The 23306-nt window shown below is 29.2% G+C and overlaps 2 protein-coding genes across 6 annotated transcripts in view; both read left to right on the forward strand.

The window, feature by feature from the left end:
• Positions 1-720: 720 nt before the first annotated feature.
• On the forward strand, positions 721-6907 carry LOC107164219 (beta-taxilin). 3 transcript variants are annotated; one of them, XM_015511954.2, is made up of 10 exons: positions 721-1074; positions 2210-2323; positions 2391-2681; positions 2757-2903; positions 2974-3180; positions 3279-3407; positions 3495-3653; positions 3756-4089; positions 4146-4426; positions 6619-6907. In XM_015511954.2, exons 2-10 carry the CDS (start codon positions 2270-2272, stop codon positions 6652-6654), a joined length of 1638 nt encoding a protein of 545 aa, XP_015367440.2. In that variant the 5' UTR covers positions 721-1074; positions 2210-2269; the 3' UTR covers positions 6655-6907. The 3 variants fall into 3 exon arrangements, with proteins under 3 accessions (XP_015367440.2, XP_015367441.2, XP_089085243.1); XM_015511955.2 differs by having other exon boundaries at positions 723-1074; positions 2974-3168; XM_089229117.1 differs by lacking the exon at positions 721-1074 and adding an exon at positions 1106-1475.
• Positions 6908-18422: 11515 nt separating this feature from the next.
• Positions 18423-23306, forward strand: part of LOC107164206 (prostaglandin E2 receptor EP4 subtype) — a 31678-nt gene continuing 26794 nt past the window's right edge. The window contains exon 1 of one of the 3 annotated variants that reach the window (XM_089228797.1): positions 18423-20171. In XM_089228797.1, the coding sequence (XP_089084923.1) occupies positions 19755-20171 (417 nt within the window). In that variant the 5' untranslated portion in view covers positions 18423-19754. The remainder of the gene's footprint in view (positions 20172-23306) is intronic. The other 2 variants (XM_089228796.1, XM_015511939.2) reach the window with 2 other exon arrangements.

Genomic DNA, 23306 nt, shown 5'->3' on the forward strand with positions numbered 1-23306 from the left:
CCTTAGTTTTTTTTTTAAATTTAAATTGCGACTGTGTGGATATATTAAATATCGTATACGCATAAGGCGTGACAGACAAGATAGAGGTATATATATCGACATATCATTAGTCGTCACACTCGTCACAGAGTATTTTAAATGACTATTATATTAAGTATGTAATATGTTTATATGTGTTGATGTTGTTGATAAACATACACTAAATCGTGTAAAAAATTCAGTGCTCAGAACCATAATCTTTTCAATGGAGATATGGCATATCACGTCGGCATCTATTACACCACCTGCCATGTCGTTTTTGGTGTAACTCTACTTTTTCTACTTCTAAAATTTACGGTTCTTTTGAAGTTCGATAATTTTGAATCAATATTATCTATAATATGATACTAAAAAAGTGGGTATTTTCAGATATTTTTAAATATAAATATATGTTGGGCTTCGAAATTATTTTCGCACCATTATTTTTGAGTTATTACAACGTACTGAGTTGATATTTGTCCACAACAAGAATCAAGATATAATATATAGTGATAATGTAATTGGGATTTTGAAAAAAGGCGGCGGCTATCTACAGTGTGACCATTTCGTGGGCGGGTATCGCGGGCACCGGCGCGCCGGCTCGATATTCATATCCGTCACCGGGACCAGCCGCGGCCACCACTACCGGCACTACCTGTCGTCCAGTCCCCTCTACCGCCACAGCAACAGACCCTTTGGATACGTACACATACGAGCACGACATAACCACAGAGTATATTATACATATATTTAAATATATATATATTAATAACAATATACATAGTATATATATATAAACATATATATTTGTAACCGACGTTACCCATCCCGTTTCTTCGTACGGGTCTGTCCACTCTGTCCCGCACTGACCGATTACCGTTTTAGGTCATTTACTAGTGCATTATCGCCCAGCGCCATATACTTAGTCCGGACTCGGCATTTTAATAGTATAGCTTCCGTCGTCGCCAATCGCTCGCACCGCCACCGCCCGATCACGAGGACGAAGACTACGACGACAAAGTGCGAACATTAATCATCCGGCGTGCTTACATTTCGGTCAGTGAATGCGATAATATTATTTATTATTATTATTATTACTATTATTGTTATTGTTATTATTCACGATCGGTTATTAAATTTTTACCGTCGGCTCCTCTCAAGAACACATTCCTTCAAACTGGTAGATACCCAAGTCGTGTCCCACATCGACTGACCACGCGCTTCGTTGGCCACTTTGGATGTTGTCGTCTGCTACTCTTTGGGAGTACATCCAAAGATATCTATTTATCCATCTTCTTGTTGTAATATCTGTTTGCATTTTATCCCATCTCTACAGAACTCTTAAGCCACCCGTTGCTGCACGATACCGGTCTCTGTTCCATCCATTTCCCTGTTGGTTTTTTGTTCTGTACCTAATTCTAAGACAGACGGTCCAAACACACTTTAATAGGCATAAGGTATTTCACACTTCTTAGTTATACTAAAATGTAATCAGTGAAAATCAATATTTCCATAACATCAAGTAAGGGGATAGATACACCTAGTCAGTGGCGGCTTGAACTTTTTTTCCCCCGAATCACGTTTAATATTTTTACACCACCCACCCTAAAATATAGTTATTAGTTATTACTTATTATTGTAAATTATCTGCTGAGTACACATATTATATTTATTATTTATAATTTAATATTCAAATACCAACCTGCAAAAATGGTCCAATCTACCTTTTCCAACCATAAGACCTACCCACCCAACCACCCATTAATATTTTTGTGAATCACGTGATTCAAATATACTCCCTTCAAGCCGCCACTGCACCTAGTTTATCCCTAGAAAATATTTTGAAAAAACTTAATTTTAAACAATTATGCAATAGGAGAAGTAATACTAACGCGGTTCCTTCTCTGGCTCTTGATACAAAAGGGAAAAAAAACAATTATACAAATTGAAATTGAACCTATATTGGTTTTTCTATTAGACGATACTACATTATTACCATCAACTATAGTAATATATTGTGTATTTAAATAGATAGTTTTAAAAGTTTTAACACCATATCATTACATTTTAATACTGTGATTTATATATCTGTTATAATAGGTAAAATGTTTAACCAATTAATATAATATGCTTCACATCCAGCTTTAAAATTTAAAATTGTATTAACTAATACTTTTGTTTTCATTTTAAGATAATTTAGATAGATGCACTGTTCTTTTAACATATAAAATACTTGGTTTATTTTATTGACATGGAGACTACATCTACCGTGTCAGAAGAACCTTCTGTCGACAAGACTACTCAGGTTAGTACTATTTTGTAAAAATTTTATTGTAACTGTAGTTTTTAATTAATTATAATTTATTTTTCAGCCTAATAATCAAAAAGATACGTCATGCGTTTCCACTACAATTACTGAAACCTCACTTAAACAGGCAGATGCTGTTGATAGCACATCTGTTGCTACTCAAGCTTCCGAGTTAGACATAGCAGATTCAAATCATCCGTCTAATGATAAGAACCGTAAAAAAAAAGATCGTCATTTAGCTCAAGCATTAAAAACTGTTTTGAATAGTATGAATTCTTTAAATACACCAGAAGAAAAACTAGCAGCATTGTGCATTAAGTATGCAGATCTGATGGAAGAAAACACTAAGCTTAAAGTAAATTAAATTTTAAAAGTTAAAAAAAGCGATATTTATTTTATTTTCAATATATCTTGATTTTTTGAATATTAGACTGCTTACAAACAAACTGAAAAAAAAGTATCTCAGGCACTAACAGAGCGTGATATAGTCAGAGGTGAAATGAATAAAGCAGTTATGACCAGAAGTCGATTGGAAAGTTTGTGCAGAGAATTGCAGAAACAAAATAAAGCAATAAGAGTAATAATTCGAAATAAATTTAATATTTAATTTTTTTCATTAGTTAAAACAATGATTTTTTATTTTTCAGGAAGAGAGTCTGAAACGTGTCAAAGAAGCTGAAGATAAACGTATGGAAATGACAAATAAATTTCAAAACACATTAAGTGAAATAGCTTCAGTAATGCAACAAAATAGTGAGAAAAACAACAAGCTTCGAGATGATAACATGGACATGTCTTCTAGGCTTAAGAATGTGTGCGAACAGTATGAGCTTAGAGAACAGGTAAATGGCGCTGTAAGCACTTACAAGTTTATTATTATCTTTATTATAACTATTGTACAGTTTTAATTATGAATTAATTCTTAGTATAGAATACTTGTTAATTGTTGTAGCAAGTAGTTAAATTAGCTAAACAAATTGAGCTTGAGACTCAATTATGTGATGCTAAGCTGGCCAAAGCAAACATGGAAATCAGTGTAGAACGAGAAACTATTTTAAATGAGAAAACTCAATTATTAAAGGTTTGTAATTTTGCATTAGTTATTTGATTATGCCTATAAATTTATTAAAATTGCATGTTACATAACACATTTTTTTATTTTAAAAAGGAAATACGACTATATCAAACCAGAATTGAGGAAATGCAGAATACTGAAATAGACTTACGAAACCAAATTTCCCTGTATAATGAAAAATATGAAGAATTTCAAAATGCTCTAGCACGGAGCAATAAAGTTTTTGCTGGGTTTAAAGGAGATATGGAATTAGTGAGTAAAAACTAAATATATATATATATATATATATATATATATATATATATATATATATGTGTGATTAGTTTGTATTGATTATATTTTTTTTATTCATAGATGTCAAAAAAAATAGTTAAACAAGAAAAAGAGTCAGCTAGTTGGAAAATGCGTTATGAGCGTTGCCAGCAGCTTTTAGATGAAATGACCTCTGAACGTACTAGAATGATTAGTGATTTGTCTGTAGCTACTCGACAATTGAGTACCTTGCAAAAATTATGTCGAACTCTTCACTCTGAACGACAGGCACTTTTGTCTAAGTTAGAACATGGAAAAAAAATGCCGGAATTACCACCAGATATGGCATCTGGAGAAATGGCTGAACGTTTTACAGATCACAGTATGTGTGCAATGGCAGAATGGTTCGCACGTACTGATAATGCAAAATCTAAATGTAAATAAGTCTAAATTTTTGGCCGACTTTGTATTCATATCATGGTTCTATTTCAGCGGATCAGTCTTCAGAGATACTACAGTCAGCTATTGAAAATCAATTGAAATTATCTAAGGACTCAAGTGAGCAGCAATCACTTATAAATGGAGAAGATATGTCGCCAGAGTCTCCTTCATCATCTCAATCACATACATCTGATGAACCTGCTTATGATACTGGTGTAAGCAGTAATTCATCAGTTAATGGAGACAAAGTAGAATCTGCCATTGAAAATAATGTTGAAAACAAGTCTGTTGATGAACATGAGCCCAAAAAGGCTGACATTAAAAAGCCCAAGGTAATTATCATGCTGTATTTTTAATTAGTTATTTGTTCCTTTACATTAAATAAGATATTAGAGTCAAGAGAAATTAATTTAAAATAAGTGTAACTAATATAGTTGTGTATAAAAAATGACACGAATAGTATATTGTACTTCAACATATTTTGGAGCTTGAGGAAATGAGAGGCAACAAATTTTGCAATATTTTACAATATTTTTAAATTTTATTTTTAATTATTTAAAAAAAAAATTTCAATTTATATATGTTAGTTTTAAAAAGTAAAATATTATGTATAATATAAGGATTAATAAGATAATATAATTCATAATTTCCAATAAAAATGAGGTTGGATAAACCGATAAAATGTCACTTACATACCTATGGGCATACGGCAGTGTATAATGAACGAAACTGATTACTGTTTAGAGTATTTTAGGAGATATGGTCAAAATGTGATCATACTTTATCCTACCAATTTGATTAAAATAATAGATTTTAATGGTTTAAATTATTATTTTGACTTTTAAAATGTTATTATTAATCCTTGTCAGTTGTCTGTATTCTGTATAATACTATAAATCCAGAATTATTCACTTTATATAAAAAAAATTTCTAAATAGATATTTTAAAATTTAAATCTATATTTTACATTATAGGTACATATATATATATATATTTATTAATAACATTTTATATAATAATATTAATATAGGTGAATTTGATCAATTTTTGTAGAATTTACTATCATTAATTTTAAATTTAAATAATCTCAATGAAATTGTTCCTAGTAAAGTGAATTATTCTTTATTGATGATTGACAATAAATAATATATTGAGTATAGACGACTGATAAGGGCCAACAATAATAAAGTAATGAACTAAAATAATATTTAAATATTTAAAGTAATGTTCAAGTAATAAAACTTTTCTATAATTCTTTAGTTCCTACCATACTGGCTATTGGTATTACATTTTAGATTCTGAACGAAGTGAACAATGTATTTATTTTACAATGATGTATGCTTTTTTTTGTGTGTGTGTCTGTTATCACTTTTTGGAGTAAAGATAGTGCTTTGATTTTTAACTTTAGCCCCTCTTTAACAAGGTTCAGTAGTTTTCAAAAGCACCAAGAAAAGCCCAAAAAAAAAGTGACAACAACACTGGAATATTTTATGAATAATCAGTTTTCGACAAAATCAAATTTTTTTATTTTACTATTAATCAATAATGAATCATTGTAATTTGTAAATAATTGAAATTTTCACCAAATGCTTATAATGCGCATAAAATTGGTGTTAGTAAAAAAGAAAAAATGGGGCTAGGAGCCTGCCTACGTAATTTTAATCCAAACTTGATCAAAATTCTGTACCAGTTAGTTGTATAATATTTTTTTTTCAAAGGTTTTTAAGTAGAGATGTTACGAACCATAATATTTAAGGTCAACCCGAACCCAAACTGAACTTTTCTTTAAATTAACGAACTCGAACAGATCCAAACCTACACACTTTTAATCGAACCCGAACCGAACTTTTCAAATATTTTATCGAACTCGAACCAAACATTAAAAGTTAAATTGGATATTATTTTATTTAAGATTTATTTATTTATCATGTAGCCACCATACTTCAGAATTATTTAATAAAGATTTTACCACTATTTACTTAAATACTTTAATACCTAGTTAATAATTATTATGCATGAGATTTTTAATTTTTAATTATTAATATGATGATAACTGATAAGAAAAAGCAAAAAACATCAATATTTAAAACAAGCAAACAATAAACAACTAATATATATATATTAATCTATTAATTATTAATTATTTAATAATAATTTATAATTTTAGCCATTACTCCATCGACTTTTATTTTTATTACTCTGGTTCGATTATCGAACAGAACTATTAGATATTTGGTTCGGTTTGATTATTTGGAATTTCCAGTTCGGTTCGATTCAAAAATCAAACAGTTCGTAACATCTCTATTTTTAAGTAGTTTTTTTAAGATTAAATACTTTATTGTGTATTGAAAAGTACCTTAAATTAACATGCTACTTTGCTGGCCATCCACTTAAAATATATAATGAACTTTACTACTATAAAAAAACTACCTGTATCTATATATACAATGCCAAATGTAAAAATAAATCAACTGTACATTACTCGCCTGACTGCTATATTTAATTTTGTCATTGAATGTTTCAGGAAACTCAATCAAAACGGAAGGCTAAGAAAACGTAGTCATTTTTGTCTTTCTTTGACATGTAGTAGTTCACTAATACTAAATTTATGAGTTGAAACTGCCAGCTGTATTTGTGAAACAGTGGATGTTTCTTAAAAGCAAAATATTGTTTTATTTTCAAGCCATTATTTGTCTAAAGATGATTACTTGTAATTATTTTTAGTTTTTAATATAATTAGGCCATGTATTAAATATACCAAAACAAAACTTTTATTATTGATTATTATAATGGTATTAATTTACATGTTGTAATTATTGTAATATCAGTTATCATTTATTTATCTAGCTTTGCCTATTTTGCTTTTATCGTAAATTGAAAAAAAAACAATAACAATAATAAAAAATATTATCTAAACAAAACAATTCTTTTTTAATGATGTCAAAAACAATATTCAGCTATATTATACTTAAAAAGTATCTTATATTTAATTGAAAACCTTGTATTATAAAAATTGTTTTTCGACTATTTTCCTTTAGTATTTAAAATTTAAAACTTGTTATTAAACATAGTCAAGTGATAACTTACAAATTATCAATTTTGATGATCGAACAATAACTGAAGTCCTATTAAACTTGTAAAATTTTAACACGCCCAGTAGCTGATCCAGAAGTGGTGGAAGAAAGTGACAGTTTTAAATTTGTAATTTATAATTATCTCTGAATTATCCCAGCCCAATAAACTGGGACTTCTATGTATTCTGAGTATACAATCCCTCTCCCTTCATATTATACAATTCAGTTGTTATCCTGGTAAAAATTATCCTATTTTAAATGTTGATAACCAACATTTAACCTAATAACTGATTTATTTAAAATTCATTTCATATGCAGATCGTATTCTGATCCAGTGTATCTGTGTATTTTATTCTATTATGTCCTGTTACTAAAGAAAGGCATTTTGTAATGATATTTAAAAAAATTTATCAGTGAAAACTAAATAAGTTAGCTAATTAAATGAGATTCATGATGCATATAATGTTTGTGTGTTCATATAATAATTCAGTTAAAAATACTAATTCTTTCTTTGCATCAGTCTTGTTGTACAAAATAATTGTTATGAATTGCATTTATTCATAGATATTATCTATAATAGTACCTATAAATGTAAATTTTTTATTTTTCTTAACATCAACGGTACAATTACAATTGTAATCTAAATCTAAAATAATTCAACTCTTCTAACAATTTAAAAAAATGTAAATTCCCTCTCATATCTCTGTTATGATAACTTATGTTATACAGTCAATTATTATCCATTATCCAAACATACTTTTGCACCTAAAAAAATCTATACACTTTCTACAGAAGTAAGTATAAATAAAAAAAAAAACTATCAAAAATAATTTAGGTGATAGAATATTCTGATATGTATGGATAGCTTGATGTATTGAAAACGTTTATATTTGTACCTATTTAATTTAGTAGTTATTTTATTTAATAAATGTATATTAACTTAATATTTATATTGCAATAGTCGAAATATATTAATTTAAATAATATAAATTAAAAAAGAAGATAAGATACATTAATACACAAATACGACTATTTAATAAAATAATATGTTACAACTAGGAAAGTACTTGATCAAATTGAAACTTACAAAATACTAGATCAATACATTTCATATTATTGTTACCAAAATAATGTAAGAATTCATGAGTGAAAACAAACAGAAAAGTAATTATTATTTATAATACATATTATTTATTACATAATCATATTTATTCAATAATTTTCATCATAAGACCATTGATTATTGTAAGGTTAATTTTGTATAGCAGTTTTAAAGTACAATATGATTCTCATAACAATTTACCACCCATTTCATTAAAACAATGTATCAACGATGTTTGGAGGTTTCGCTGTAATTTGGTATGAAACTTCATTTTATGCAATTTGAACTTTGACAAAACTATAGAAACAAAAATAATATACAAATATTATAAAATACAATTAATTCACCATTACTATTTAAACCATCAACATATATAAAATAGTAGCATTTTCTAATATTTTAATATATATATTAAGTTGCATTATATGCAAGCTAAATCAAGTTAGTCTTGCTCTTAAATATATTAAACGATTATCAATATATTTTAAAACAAATTTATGAGATTATGAAGCACCTAATTTTCCATACATTTATCTTGTTAGCAGATTAAATATGAAATGATATGTTTTTTACTTCAAATATAAAAATAAAAAAGGTCATAGGTACTTTTATATATCAATATTGGGTGGTTCATCAGACTAAGCAAAAAGAAACATATTAATACATATAAATCTTAGCCCTAGCGATTACAATGAATATTGAAGACAATAATTGTGTTGCATTATCAGTGTTTTTACAAGCAACGTAACATGGTTAATGAAAAAACTAAAAATATTTGTCAAATTTTAAATGAGTATAATATAGTATAATATAAGTAATTTAAAAAAAACATGAGTAGAGAACAAGTTTTTACATATAAATGGTGAAATAAGATGTTTTATGAAGTAAAAAAACAGGGGAATATTCTTTTAATACTCTTTAGGTAACACCTAATAATCAAGTCGTTAGTTGTATTATGTATTATGATTTATGTGTTATTGTGTTAAATATTAAGTTTAGGTAATAGAACTACAAGGTAGGTAACAATAAATTTAAAAAAAAAATTGTGTTAAATTTATATGAAAAAAAAACACTGTTACAACTTACAAATCAGATCAATTAACAAATTGAACAAACATATTTCATTAAAACTCAAAAAAATTGTAACAATTTATGACAATATGACACATCTATCTTTAAATGTTCAAAATTAGGCAAATTTATACCTCACTTTTTCTTTGGCATCCCTTTTCTTTACAACTATAGTCTATAAGCAATAAGGGGTTGGTCATCTGACCTGCACTTCTACTAATCTCGATTTTCCACATTCCCTATGCAGGCACAGAAAAATAAATCACACTAATATTTTTAATACTAGAGGTGTATAAAAATAATAAAATGTAATAAAAAAGTCTTTTTTTATAAACTATTCTTATAAAATGTCATTATGTGTAAAATATTCTTAAATGTTCAAATATGCATTTTTATGCAAAACCAAATGTTAATTGAGTATTTGACTCATAGGCGCGACTAGGGGGGTGCTTGGGGGTTCTGAAGCACCCCCAGCTTTTTTAGGTTAGCACCCCCACACCAAAACCACTAAAAATTTAAAAATCATGAAAAAAATGTTTTTTTTTGTATTTGACGTTTATTAGGAGAAACACAAATTGGTTGTGATGATTATAGTTATATCATATATTAGGTATTTCTTTAAAACATACAATTATTGTAGAATTAAGAATATAATATATTTATATCGTTGCAATCATAGATAGGTAATAAATTCTTCAATCAGCAGTAATTTTAATGTCATTTAAAGATATGAAGGTTTTAGGTAACAGAGAAGCTTCTCATCAATGTGTCTTTAAAAAACTGGCTAAGAGCAAGTATGGAACAACAGCGGTTCACAAATTTATCAATTTTAAACATCGAAAGAGACATTGTTAAAAAAATTAATTCTTCAGAAATACTAGAAAAGTATTCTACTAAGAATAGAAAATTATTATTAGTATAAAATAATATTATTATGTATTATACATATATGTATATATTCAGTTTAAACTTTATTATTATTTTTATCACTTAAACAATAATATACTACACAACTACACCTAATGTATTTATAAGGTATACGGTGTGGTGTACTATAGCTTTTATACTTAAATATTAGTGTGCTTATGGTTTTATAGTGTGGATTGGAATGATTATAATAATTATAAAATTGTTGTATAGTTGGTGTTTGGGGGTGTGGAGGCTATGCCCCCACGAGTCTGTGTCCAGGTGTCCTCTGCATAATTTTAGCACCTCCAGTGATTGGCCTCTAGTTGCGCCTATGGTATTTGTTATTAAATAAAACCTCATCCAAATCATAATACATAGCCTCAATTAAGGATGTAAAAAACGTGATAATCCTGTCTCTTTTTATGAGATAACGAAATTTTAATAAAACACCTATACTATGGTAAGTTATTACCATACAGTTTCAGTATTATTTAGAAACAAACCAAATTTGGATTTTCAAAAGTTCAATTAATTAATTGATTAATTGATTTTATTTAATTATCAAGCTTGATAATAATTCAATTTAGTAAATTATGGAAAAAAAATTACTTTCGCAATGCTGAGAATGAATTCTTGAATTTAGACGTCCACTAGCGATGGACCAATTCTTGAACAAGTTGAATGGAGCCAGAGGCAACGACCAAAGTCGCGTCCAAACATAAAACGAGCTGCTTGTGCGGTTTCTGTAAAACAAATAACAATACAACCGCCACGGTCAGCTTACCACACAAATGGGGCAGCTCGCTCACAGTTTGAACCTTTGAACGCACCTAACTGACTGAGGAGCATAGGCGCAACTAGATCTCTAAAAGGAGGGGTGCTAAATCTGTGAATACATCAAAGGGCCGTGGGGGGCAAAGCCCCCATACCCCCTACACATAGACCAACTTTAATCGATACATCAAAACTGTAAAAAATATATTAAGACTTTTTACAAAAATAAAAAAATGAACAACATTTATAATTATAATACTCTTTTTTTTTACTACACTATCAGAAACATATTGAAACATTTTAATTTCATAATCCTGTTAAATAAATAATAATTTATACATTTGAAATCAGCATAATTTTTATGGGTTTCATGCAATATTTATTCAAAATAGTTTCGGTGTTTATCTGATTGAATAAATCTTTTTCAAATTTTCAATATTCAACAAAGATAAATAACAAATTATATTATACGACCAAACAGTTATACATTTTTTCAGGAAATATCTTATCATTTAAAAACATAAAATTCATAATATTAGGTATATAATAATAATTATATATAAAAAACAAGGGGTGCTAAAGACCTTTTGCACCCCCCTAGTTGCGCCACTGCAGTGAGGAGATTAAAATATTTAAAATTTAAAAGTCCGCCAGTTGGATAAAGCATATATATTATCTATGGAATAAAGCCGTATAAAATGTTCTAATAATAGAAACGACGGTCAAACAGCTGACGGTTTTGTGCACATTTTACTCGCGACTCGGCACGGCGGCGTAACCGTATCGAACACATTCCGTTTCCGCCGTTTCCGGGTTCCGGCGCACGGTGGTTGTGGTCGTCGTAAGTAATAATAATAATTATTTTTATTATATAGGTAGACAAAATAGAAAAAAATATATATAGATTTTTCGCACTTATTGTATCAGTACAATGTATATTTATAAGATAAAAATTTTATAGTCTCTGGGTTATTATTATAGCGACGATAACCACTTTAAAATGCGATAGCTGTAAAACGATTAGTGACAAAACACGTACGATATTATTTAAGAATTACGGATATAGGAAATTATTGAATACCTATGTAAAAGTATAGCCACGGAGACCAAAAACCGAGACAACAGTGTCGGGCTTTGAGTTTTATTGTTATTTCTGAATTCCACTGTGGAATTGTTTATTCTACCGTCAGTTATTATCGGGAGCATTTTTTTTTCAATTATTGAAGGTCGCGACGTTTAAAATTAAAATCTGTCTCGTTTAAACAAATTGTATAATACTTGGTTTAGATTTTAGTACTAGAAAAAAACCTCCTCTACAAATCTAGTAAATAAGATATTTTTCAGAATTTAAATCCCACCGTTCAGACTGAAATCAAAGTCACGACTCACACGAGGTTTTGTCTACTACTGCATTATTAATACTTTTGAACCAAAATAGTTATTAATACTTGTTGTAATGCGTTATTGACTATAATATTTTAAGTTATTGACTATAATATTTTAAGTCTATAATATTTTGTACGCGCTCGTGCGGCAGCGTTTCTTTTTATTGTATTTATTTATTTTATACTCGGAAATGACTAACGATAATCACTTGCCCACACGCAGGGCACATATTTACATGACACACGTGAACACGTACCTACGGTAATTCACCTATATCAAACTCCTTAAAAACGGTCGGTTTTTTTTTTTTAAATCCACAACACGATTTCAGTCCATGGCCAATACGCCGTGCTAACGAATTCTAATCCGACCATGTTGTTTTGTTTTTCGCCACACTTGCCGAATTCACGACATTCACGAAGGATATACTGCGTTACTACGAATATTGGATCAGTTCTGTCAAGAACTTTCGGCCACCGATCGAAAATCATCACGATCAACTTCCTATCTCCTACAGTCTATACAGTTTAGCCAGTTTAGGTGGTTTAATGTTCATTGCAAACGGTTTACGATACTTATGTCTTATATGAAGATGAACAAAATACGTGATTTATTGATATTATAATTATATTATAATAATTAATAATGAACATATTTGGAATTGATTATTTTATTTCATTATACCCACCCACCCCTTATTTTCAAGGTGTAGCGAACGCTACACCTAGTAATAGGGTTGGGCGCCACTGCTCCTATACCTCTATCAAGACTTGAGTCAGTCATTATTTAAAAAAAAATACTCGTCAGATCGTCACACTTGTTTTTCGCATTATCAATTAGACTTATGGGTTTCCCGTATGAAGTGATGTCGATATTAAACACTTTTTGGGAAATTTGAACATATTTTTAGCAATAAATATTTTTCCAAAACTCGTGTTACAAACTATTCATGCTACAGGTGTAAATAATAAATAATTAATGACTGCACCCATCTACTGATTCAATTCAATTTTCAGATTGGTTAATAATTTAATATAAATTATATTTTATAAACTTAAATATGCTTGTACACCTTGTCACCTTGAATGTTTAAGTTAAATCTAAATACTATTCGTGTTTAAAAAACCCAGAGTAATGCATTAAATCGCAATCGAAAACTGTTTCAAATTTTAAATGTTTTTTATCTTCAATATGAAATGTATGGATAAAACGTTGTCTATACATGACTGATGCTGCGGTAGACATGCGAATAATAATTTCACAAATTATTCAGTCATACAGAAAACAAAATTTCAGAGTTGGGGGTATGGATTTGTACATTACGGTTTTTGAAGTAATCGAGTCTATGATAAGAGAACCAACAATAATCATAATTTAAAACCACGTGCTTAATCGAAAAAAATGTTTAAAAATACATAATATAAATTAAGATCAGAAACTCTCTTAGCATTAATATGCATAAATATGCATAAAATATAAATATATTTTGTCATTTTAAACTTAAAAATAAAAATTATGCTTACCACGAAAATAAGATTTTTTTGTTCTGTTTAGTTATATGTTTTTTGTTCTCGATGGTTACATATTTATATTAGTTATCATTTGAATATATTTTTGTTTATTTTCATATTTTATAACATACTAATTTGTATATATTGATATTTATTTACATTTTAATTTGTGTAGTTCTTAGAAAACCGATCAACTTAAATATTTTAATGGCTATAGTACGAATAAATAAATAATTTAAGTTTTAAATGTTTTTCTGAATGAATAAATTTTATTCGATTCGAACCAAGAATAAGAAATTCAAATTTTTAATGCATCATACAGACGGTTCCAAATGAATCGTTGGCAAACTTGGGTTTGCATCAATGTTTCAGTTTAAAATTTAAATTAGCTTGGGCGTTGGGAATTTAATATATTATAAATAATAATATCATTAGATAAATTAATATACCATCTTATTGTGCGAAATAAAAATATATCATAAGTCGATTTTCATTTCACAATACAATCGAATAATATTGACATAATAAATTGTAAATTGACCTTTTATTCAAACATCATTATTTTATAATTTATAATATAACTTTTATAACACATTATGGGTACATATTATTTTGTTTTATAGAGTGTAATTGTGTATATTATTATTTATTATATTTGAGAGTAGTAGATTGGGATAAAATATAATATCGTTGCTTGTTGATTTTTCGTAAATAAACAAAACTTTATAGGTTGGTACTTAGGTATATTATCAGACTAATTGGGTTCAGTTTTAATGGTATTTTAATGTTAGTATACGACGTAGTATTGTATAATTCCTAATTACTATTGATAAAATATAATTTGAGAAATTTACTTATAAACGTTTTAGTGGGTAACTTCTTAAAGGTTTGTATCTTTAAGGTATTTATATACGACGCATAGTCATCATGTATCCGGTCTACTATAAAAGAATAAATAAAGGTAGAATGAAGCTAAAATTAACAAAGTATTTATAAAATAAAGTTGAAAACATACAAAAAATATATCTATGATATAAAAATATTAGAGCATTTTAAATGTCTTTTAAATAGAAACAAAATATTGATTAATACACAATTTTATTTTACTATAAAAATATATGCATACAAATGTATAATTTGAAAACAAAAGAGATACCTATCGTTGGGTAAATCCAAAGCTTGATCGAAAAGAAGATACAGTATTATTATAACTCATCTTTGTAAATGTTGCAAATACTTTTCATGCATATCTTTTAACTTTCTGTAAATAATGGCCTTTGCTATCGATGTTTTTTTGTGATCAATAAAAAAAAAAATGAATAATTTATTTAAAATTGATTTGTCTAAAATGTATTTTATTTTCAATTTAAGTATAATGTATTCCTTAACTTATAGTCGTAATAATTGAATTGGATTTAATCATATACCTATCTACCGTGATATAATATACTGATCGATGGAGTACATTGTAAGTGTATCAGTGTATCACCTGAAAATCAAAATTTGTCAAACATAATTCAAACACACATACCATCTGGCATCTGGCTACCAAAGAAAAAAGAAGATGATGGCAATTTTAAACTAATTGGCATTTTTAACAACTTGAGTATCTAATATTTATATTCTAATATATCTATATCATATTTTAATTAGTATAAAAAAAATCCTAAAAACTCCAAGTACCTATAATTGTTATAAAATTGATTTTTTTTATGTAATAACATAATTACATTGCATAAAATAATATATATTCTCAAAAACTTTTCGGTAAAAACTAAAAAGAATGTTTATGTTGCTGTAAATGAGTAAATGTCCGCAATTGATAAGTGTTAACAGTCACCGGTTAATGTCGTCGTACACCAAAGTCTTTAGTGAATGTTGGTATGTTGATTAAATTTGTACTGTTTGTGAACATTCAAAAGTGAATTTCGACATTTATAAAATGACATCGGTGAACATACGTGAAATATTTTTGAATAAAAATAATTATAAATAATTATAATTGATATTTATAATTAAATATATTGTTTCTATTTTATATTACTGTCTATATACTATAATATACAATAGTACATTAATACTAAACTATAATATTATGGGCAAATACGTACCTATATGTCAACATTAACCAAAACCGTGTTGTGAATGTCAACATTGACTAAAATCCTAATGAAGATGTCAACATCTAATAGTATTTGTCTATATTATTTTAATTTTTCAACATTTAATAATTTAATAGGTATAGGTACGTCGATATTCACTAGGCGACCGTTTGCACTCACCAAAATTGTGGACATTCACAGTAACATACATAATAAGGTTCAGTGTAGTTTTTACCAATAAAAGGCTTATAGGCCTAACCTAACCTAACCTTGCCACCTTATTAAATGTTTTTCAACACCTCCTCATTAAAAATTTAAAAAAATTATAAAATGTTCCTTTATACATATTTTTGTCCAAAGAAAAGTACTAAATAGAAAATATTAATATACCTACACGTTTATGTTTTGACTGAAAAATACACTGCTTGTGTGTACTGCAATATTGCATGCCATTTTTAAATTAAAAACCAACTAAAGAGCTAGTTTATGCTGCATAATGGATTTGAATTCAATAAAAAATAATTTTGTAGATGCGAAAATCTATTTCAAGCGGATGAGCCGGACAATTATTTTGAAGTTCAAACTTTACGAGTAGGTATACTTAACATTTTAAAAATAAAACATACATTTTCGACATTTTTAAATTATTTCAAGAAAATATGTCAGGATTATTTATTTATTCATAATTATATTTTTAAGAATTAATATCAGAAAAATACTTACAATAATTGAAATAGCTTTCATACAAAAACGAAGGGTAGAAAAATGTATGTTAGTTGAAAAGTTTCAATATTGGATGTTTAAGTTTTTCATAACAATACATTATCTAGAATTAATTGATAAAAATAGCATAGTATTTTTCGTTTGAATATATATTTTTTAAATGCTTTTAAAAACCTTAATAAGTAACTTTAAGCTGAACGATGAAAATAACTTAAGTGGATATGAAAATATAAAATTGAATTCCTAAGCCTATATTGTGTTAGTATTTAAATTGAAAAAAATTATAAGAACAATACGTAGCACGCTTCCCAATATTTTCCACTTCAAAGAAAATTTATGAAATATGAATCATCAAAATGTGTAATCATAATAAATAATAATATAACACAGTACATTTTTACTGTAGTTGTTTCTATGGCAATGAACAAAATGCTATGCAATTTTTAGCCAATGGGTTGTATAAAAAAACACCATTTATATATATATATATATATATATATATATATATATATAAGCTGGGATAGACTATGTATTAACTGGTAAATAACTATTTCATGAGTTTTATATTTTAATTATTAAGGATTTATCGTTCAAATCTTAATATATTATTTATAAAAAGAGTATATAGCTTATAGGTAGATATTTTGTTGTTATCATTAATATGAAATGTGTTAAATTTTGTAAAAAAGTTAAAAGCTGGTTTAGTCGTATCCATGCAACTTTGCAGGAGCTCCGTTATAAATGGAGAATAAAAAGCACAAGGGAGTCAAACGCCATCATTTGGAGTCCTGCCTGACAGAGTTTATATCTTGAGATAAAACATCAACGAAGGAGAATATTCATTATCCACTCGACAACATATTATTGAAAAACATTTCCAGAGAATTCTGTTCAAAATCGAAAATGTCAGACTTTTTTTATCAACTCTTACTTTGAGAGCACGCATGCAGCTTTAAAAAGTTACCCACCGACCGCCCACCCACCCATTTTTTTTTTTAATTTAAAAAAAATATTCTTGCTACAGTCCATAATATTATACTCACTTATTATTAATCACTGTAGTTTACGGAAGTCGGAAATTAACAATTGTATAGACTATATATTATAGTCGATATTAAAAATGTATTATCTTCCTCGTGAGTCACAAGTTGTGACATCGACACCCCCCTGGAGAGCACAATATGCAGACACACGGCTAACTTGTCTGGACGCCACGGGTCTTATCAAAATACAACATGACGTGGCGATTTCGCGAATTACGCGGACATTCAGTAGTATTGTGGAAGTATAATTTATATACGTATTTAAATACTGCACCATGAGTGATTGAGCCTTATCGCCGATATATTCTCGGGGTCTAGCAATTGGACGGTCGTCGGAGATAAGACGTGCACATAATAGTCATGTATACATTATATACATACACATTTATATAGGTACTAATAATATTTTAAATTATAATATACGATAAGTATCCGAACGCAATAATTTTTATTACACAGTACGAAAACCGCGTAATGTGTTACCATGTAGTACACCGATGACTATATTATATATTTTAAATTATAATATACGATAGTAATGCGGTCAGTCATAATTCGGTTAGCCTCAGTGTCGGTTGTAGGTATAGTGATGTAGGCACCCATGCCGTGCGTAAAGGTGAGCATAATATATAATAATATGTTATATAATATTATATAAACCTATTTTATTATTGGCGTTTCGATTACACCGTATAATTATGCATCTCGCCAAAACAATATAATGTGACGACGACGACGACGAACACTTGTGCGGTCATAGAATTTCAGCGATTTAATATAAATAAAAATATATATGTAATATTCGTAACAATAATAACGTTAAATAATTTCGAGATACTTTTTTTTTTCGTTCTTAAAGCGTAGACCGTAGTGAATCCGCCGTTATAATATCATAATCGTATTTAATATCGATCGAATATGTTTATTATTATGTTTAGTGTATTGTTAGCATTATAGTGTTATTATATATTATCACCGTGGACGGCCGGAGGAAAGTTCTTAAATACAGTAAAAACCTCGAAGTGTACATCACCGCAAACTTTGTCATAAAAATATACAACTTCCAATAACGGAAAACGTGTCGAACAGTGTTTTAAGATCGTATCGTGATAATTGCGAACAATCGACGGAGTCTCGAGTATTTGCTGTAGTTGTTAATAATTGTTGCCGACGGGAGTTGAAACCAAACGACGGCGACGACCGTTTAAAAAGTTTTCGTCACACACACATATAAATACACGTATACAAAGCATTTTAATGTGGTTTAATGATTAAAAACGTCGAATCCATGTAAAGCTATTTTGAAAATAGCGAAAAAATTTTCCCGTCTATAGATTTATTAGCGCGCCATTACCATATTATATAAATAGATAATAGTAAGATTTTAATATAAACATTAAAAAAAAAAAAAAAAAATGTCATCAATAATATTGTATACTCGCGAAATCGACTCGATAAAGCGATAATGCAATAATATTATACATCCGATAGACCGCAGTGCCGGCAGTGGCGTCCGAGGGGGTGCGGTACAGCAGCGCACTCGCATATTAATATAAATATTTTCGTGTACGATAACAACGACAACAATAACAACAACAACAACAACAACACTTTAATGCACGGGTATATTATATTACCGCATACTTATTTGTAAGCCTTAATTAACTTTATAATATTGTAAAAATACATTGGCGTACTGAAACAATTATATATTATAATAAATTTAAAAAAAATATATACATTATTTATTATATTAATAAGAATAGCAGTGAATATTATATGAAATACACGCGACATAATATTATAACAATTATAACAATAGAGGGGGTCGTTAAACATCGTTATTGCGTTATTGTTATGTTGAGCGGCGCTTAGCCGGGAAGGGGTCGGGGGCGGCGGGGAGATAGCGCGCCGGTCGCCACGCGCGAAGAACACGACCGCGGCGCAGAACACGACCGCGATCCGATGGAGCTGGCCGTGACGAACGCGACGGCGTCGTCGTCGCCCGCGACGCCGGTGTTGCCGGTCCCGTCCGGCACCCGTTTAACGAGTCCCGGATTGCAGATGGGTGTCACCGGGCTGTACGCGTTCGGCATATTCGGCAACCTGCTGGCGCTGTTCATATTGCACCGGACCCGGTCGAGCAGCAACCAGAAACACGGTTTCATGTTGCGGTGCCTGGCCACCAACGATTGCATCGCCCTCACCGGCATGCTGGTCCAGATGTTCGTGAGTGTCGGCTGGCCGGGCACCCGGAACAACGTGTGGTCGTGCCGGATCCGCGTCCTGTGGCGGTTCTTCGGACTGGGCTCCGGGTGCGTGGCCATCGTGATGGCCGTCGAACGCTGGCTGGCGCTCACCAAACCGTTTTTTTACCAAAAGGTGCGTACCCACAGCATATATTATTATACCTGTTGCCGCTTCACGCGCGTGTACCTATACCGTATACCAGTGCTCGGGTTATAGGTGCGAACTACCCCTGTATTCTTAACCCCCTCCCCCCCCCCTTCACGTCTCCGGAATCTGGTACACACGCTGTACCCAAGTACAGGGTTGATACGTTTCGGAAGTTTAGTTCAAGAAGAATTTCCGAGTATAAATTTCTGATTAGTTAAATAATTCAAAAAAGAAACCTAGACATAGGTATATGTGTACCTATACATTTTTGACACCGAACTTATAAAAATGACCATGTTCTGAAAATATTATATTTTTAATAGACTGCAATGCAATGGGTGGTCCGAAAATATGGATGATACATTAATATATATTTTTGAAATCTTAGAGAAATTGTCTGGCTATAATTTTATTATCAAAGTATGTAGGTAAATAGCTGCAGTTGCGTGAATTTATTAACAGAACGGCTAAAAATTTAAATATTCTGCAATGATAGAAGTGCTGCAGTAAAGGAGACGTAATATTTTCGTTTCAGTGTCAATTTGCTTAATTAGGTTTAAGCCGTTTACAATTATGTATTATCTTAAGTTTAAAAAATGATCAATATATTTTACATTTTGACGATTTTGTCCTATATAGAAAAATAAAAAAATAAATTTTGATTTCTCCCAAATAATGTGCATTATCTCGTTATTGCAGGCAAAGTATATTGCCAAAAAAGGATAAGTATAATATGATTTTAGCCTAACTGATAAAAATATAATAATAACATAAACAACCATAATATAATAATGTTAAATTGATTTGGTTATTAGAAATATCAATAAATAATATATTACAAAACAGTAGTAGGGTGCTTATACATTACTGTCGAAAAATTAAAGTTATGAATATATTGTAGCGGCAATCAGTTGGCCAGTCTTTTAAGTCACTATAGGTTTAATGATTTAAACTTTCGATCTACTTGTCTGTTGTCTACTAAAAAATATTGTTAAGCGCGTGAAGTTGGAATAGACTTTAAAATGTGTCGATTTCAAAAATCCAAACATAATCTGACGAAAAAAATATATGTGTAATTTGTTGACTTAAAATCTCGATCAGCTTTTCAGACAAAAGAGTAGCTTAGAGTGGGGGGAGGGGTAATTTCTCCCATAACCATAGTTAACATATATTGAATACAATTTTAAATTTGAGTAAACATTTTAAAATTTACTTGGTTTCCTTCCCTCCCTCCCTCCACCCCCTTCGATTAAGATTTCTAGCTACGATCTTGTCTACAGATATTAACTTGTATAATATGCTATTATAATAGTAACCATGTTATATTAACCTTATTTAGTTTGTTAATTTTGTCGTATACAAACAAGTGAGTGAAAATTTGTATTCAATAGGGACGCTGGAGCGGAGTCATGCATAGGACGAGCGTTGTATATAATAGGTACATGACATTATATTATTACCTACCTATATTATTATGCGCCAGCTTCCCGCACTTTTGCATCTTCGAAAACAATATTTATCATCGAAAAAGTTAACGATTCTCAATAGGACCAATTTCAATTATGTCGCGTTCGAATTCCATCATCAACATGATATTATAATAATTATTTATTACATATTATTACATTAATAAAATGTGGTGAGCGGTGTTGTTCACGATTCGTGTTTTCGTATTATTATAATATACATAGGTATTCGAGGCGTGATGACAAACACAGATTTACACACGTCGGTTATCAGGATGCAAACAAGTCGTTTCAAAGTGTCATAACCGAGTAAAGTAATAAAATCGTAATCAAAAATACGTTATTATGTTATACGATTACACGTGCAGCGTACCATTGGTTTCTTTTCATCGTATAATAGTACACAAATTGGCAAGATTCTTTAATAATAGTAATTGTGGTTATCGTTTGGAAGTCGTATATTATTATTATGTTGAAATAACAACGTCGCCAATGTTCCCCGAAGATGTCTTGGATTTAAAAAGTCGGGCAAATTTTTTGTCGAATGTTTATAATCAACTTTTTATTTTGACATACCTACGCACAATACATTTCAAGTTATCCAAACCCACTGCTGGCATTACTTATACATAATATACCTTCACACATATAATATCATAAATAATGTTTTCAAAGTTTGGAGGGCTTAACTATAGATTATATAATTATATTGACGTACACTTATCGAATGTGTTCCTATAAGCTGTCCAATGTGAAATAGCTACTCTGGAAAATCACCATAGAATTTTTTTTCTATTGATCTTAATATGCATGTGTACATTTTTCAAAACAAATCTCACGCTCATCTGATAAAGCTGTTTGCTTACATGATGAAAGCTTATTCAATTCGTGGGCGTACTAACAAACGATAGATTTATTCTTAAGTGTGCTTGAAAAAGTAGAATTTAAATTGTATTACAGTTAAAAATGAACTTAGGGTGCAAATCGATCGTTGTATTTCTCTGATTTTATTTCAATGACATTGAATTTTATTCAGCAACTGCCAACTACTTACTAGAAAATCATGTAAAAAATGTCATTATTTTCCGATTAATTGTATGCCTTGAAAATATGTTTTTAAACTGAATTTCCGAATTAATATACAAGAAAAATAACATTAAACAAATTTGTAGTATGCATGTTAGCATAGATCGTTTCGTTTAAGTGTATTGTCATAAATTAATAATGATATAATCATTACAACAAATTGTAAACACATTAAATTAAATATGTTTAAAACCTAAAAACAATAATGTCAATCATAGCATCATTACTGTAGTATAGTTAAGATACCCAAGAGTCATAGAGCATGGCATATCAACATATCTATAATTTCATATATTATTTTACGTTTTTCAAATAATTATATCTTACAAAATATGTCTGAAAATACATTTTTATTCGTATTAATCATTTAAAAAAAAAAAATGAAAAATGAAAAACCTTTTTGTAATTTCCGTAAATTAATATTATATCAGTATACTAGGTACCTTTGTTCAAATTTCTATTGATATTCAAATGAGATAAATACAAAGAACTATTGTTTATTGCTATTGGTTGTATATAGCGTGTTATAGTTAAGTAAAAAAAAAAATGGTTGGTTTAATTATTAAAA

Source organism: Diuraphis noxia, unplaced genomic scaffold (genome assembly GCF_037042655.1).
Source record: "Diuraphis noxia isolate RWA-SAM2 unplaced genomic scaffold, SU_Dnox_SAM2 contig0005, whole genome shotgun sequence".
In the NCBI taxonomy this organism is placed as follows: Eukaryota; Metazoa; Arthropoda; class Insecta; order Hemiptera; family Aphididae; genus Diuraphis; species Diuraphis noxia.

Bases quoted from the DNA above. Each gene is read 5' to 3' on its own strand.
- LOC107164219 (XM_015511954.2), top strand. From the start codon at position 2,270: ATGGAGACTACATCTACCGTGTCAGAAGAACCTTCTGTCGACAAGACT. The intron at 4,090-4,145 runs GTAAATAAGTCT...GTTCTATTTCAG, and splicing joins TGATAATGCAAAATCTAAAT to CGGATCAGTCTTCAGAGATA. The intron at 4,427-6,618 runs GTAATTATCATG...TGAATGTTTCAG, and splicing joins CTGACATTAAAAAGCCCAAG to GAAACTCAATCAAAACGGAA.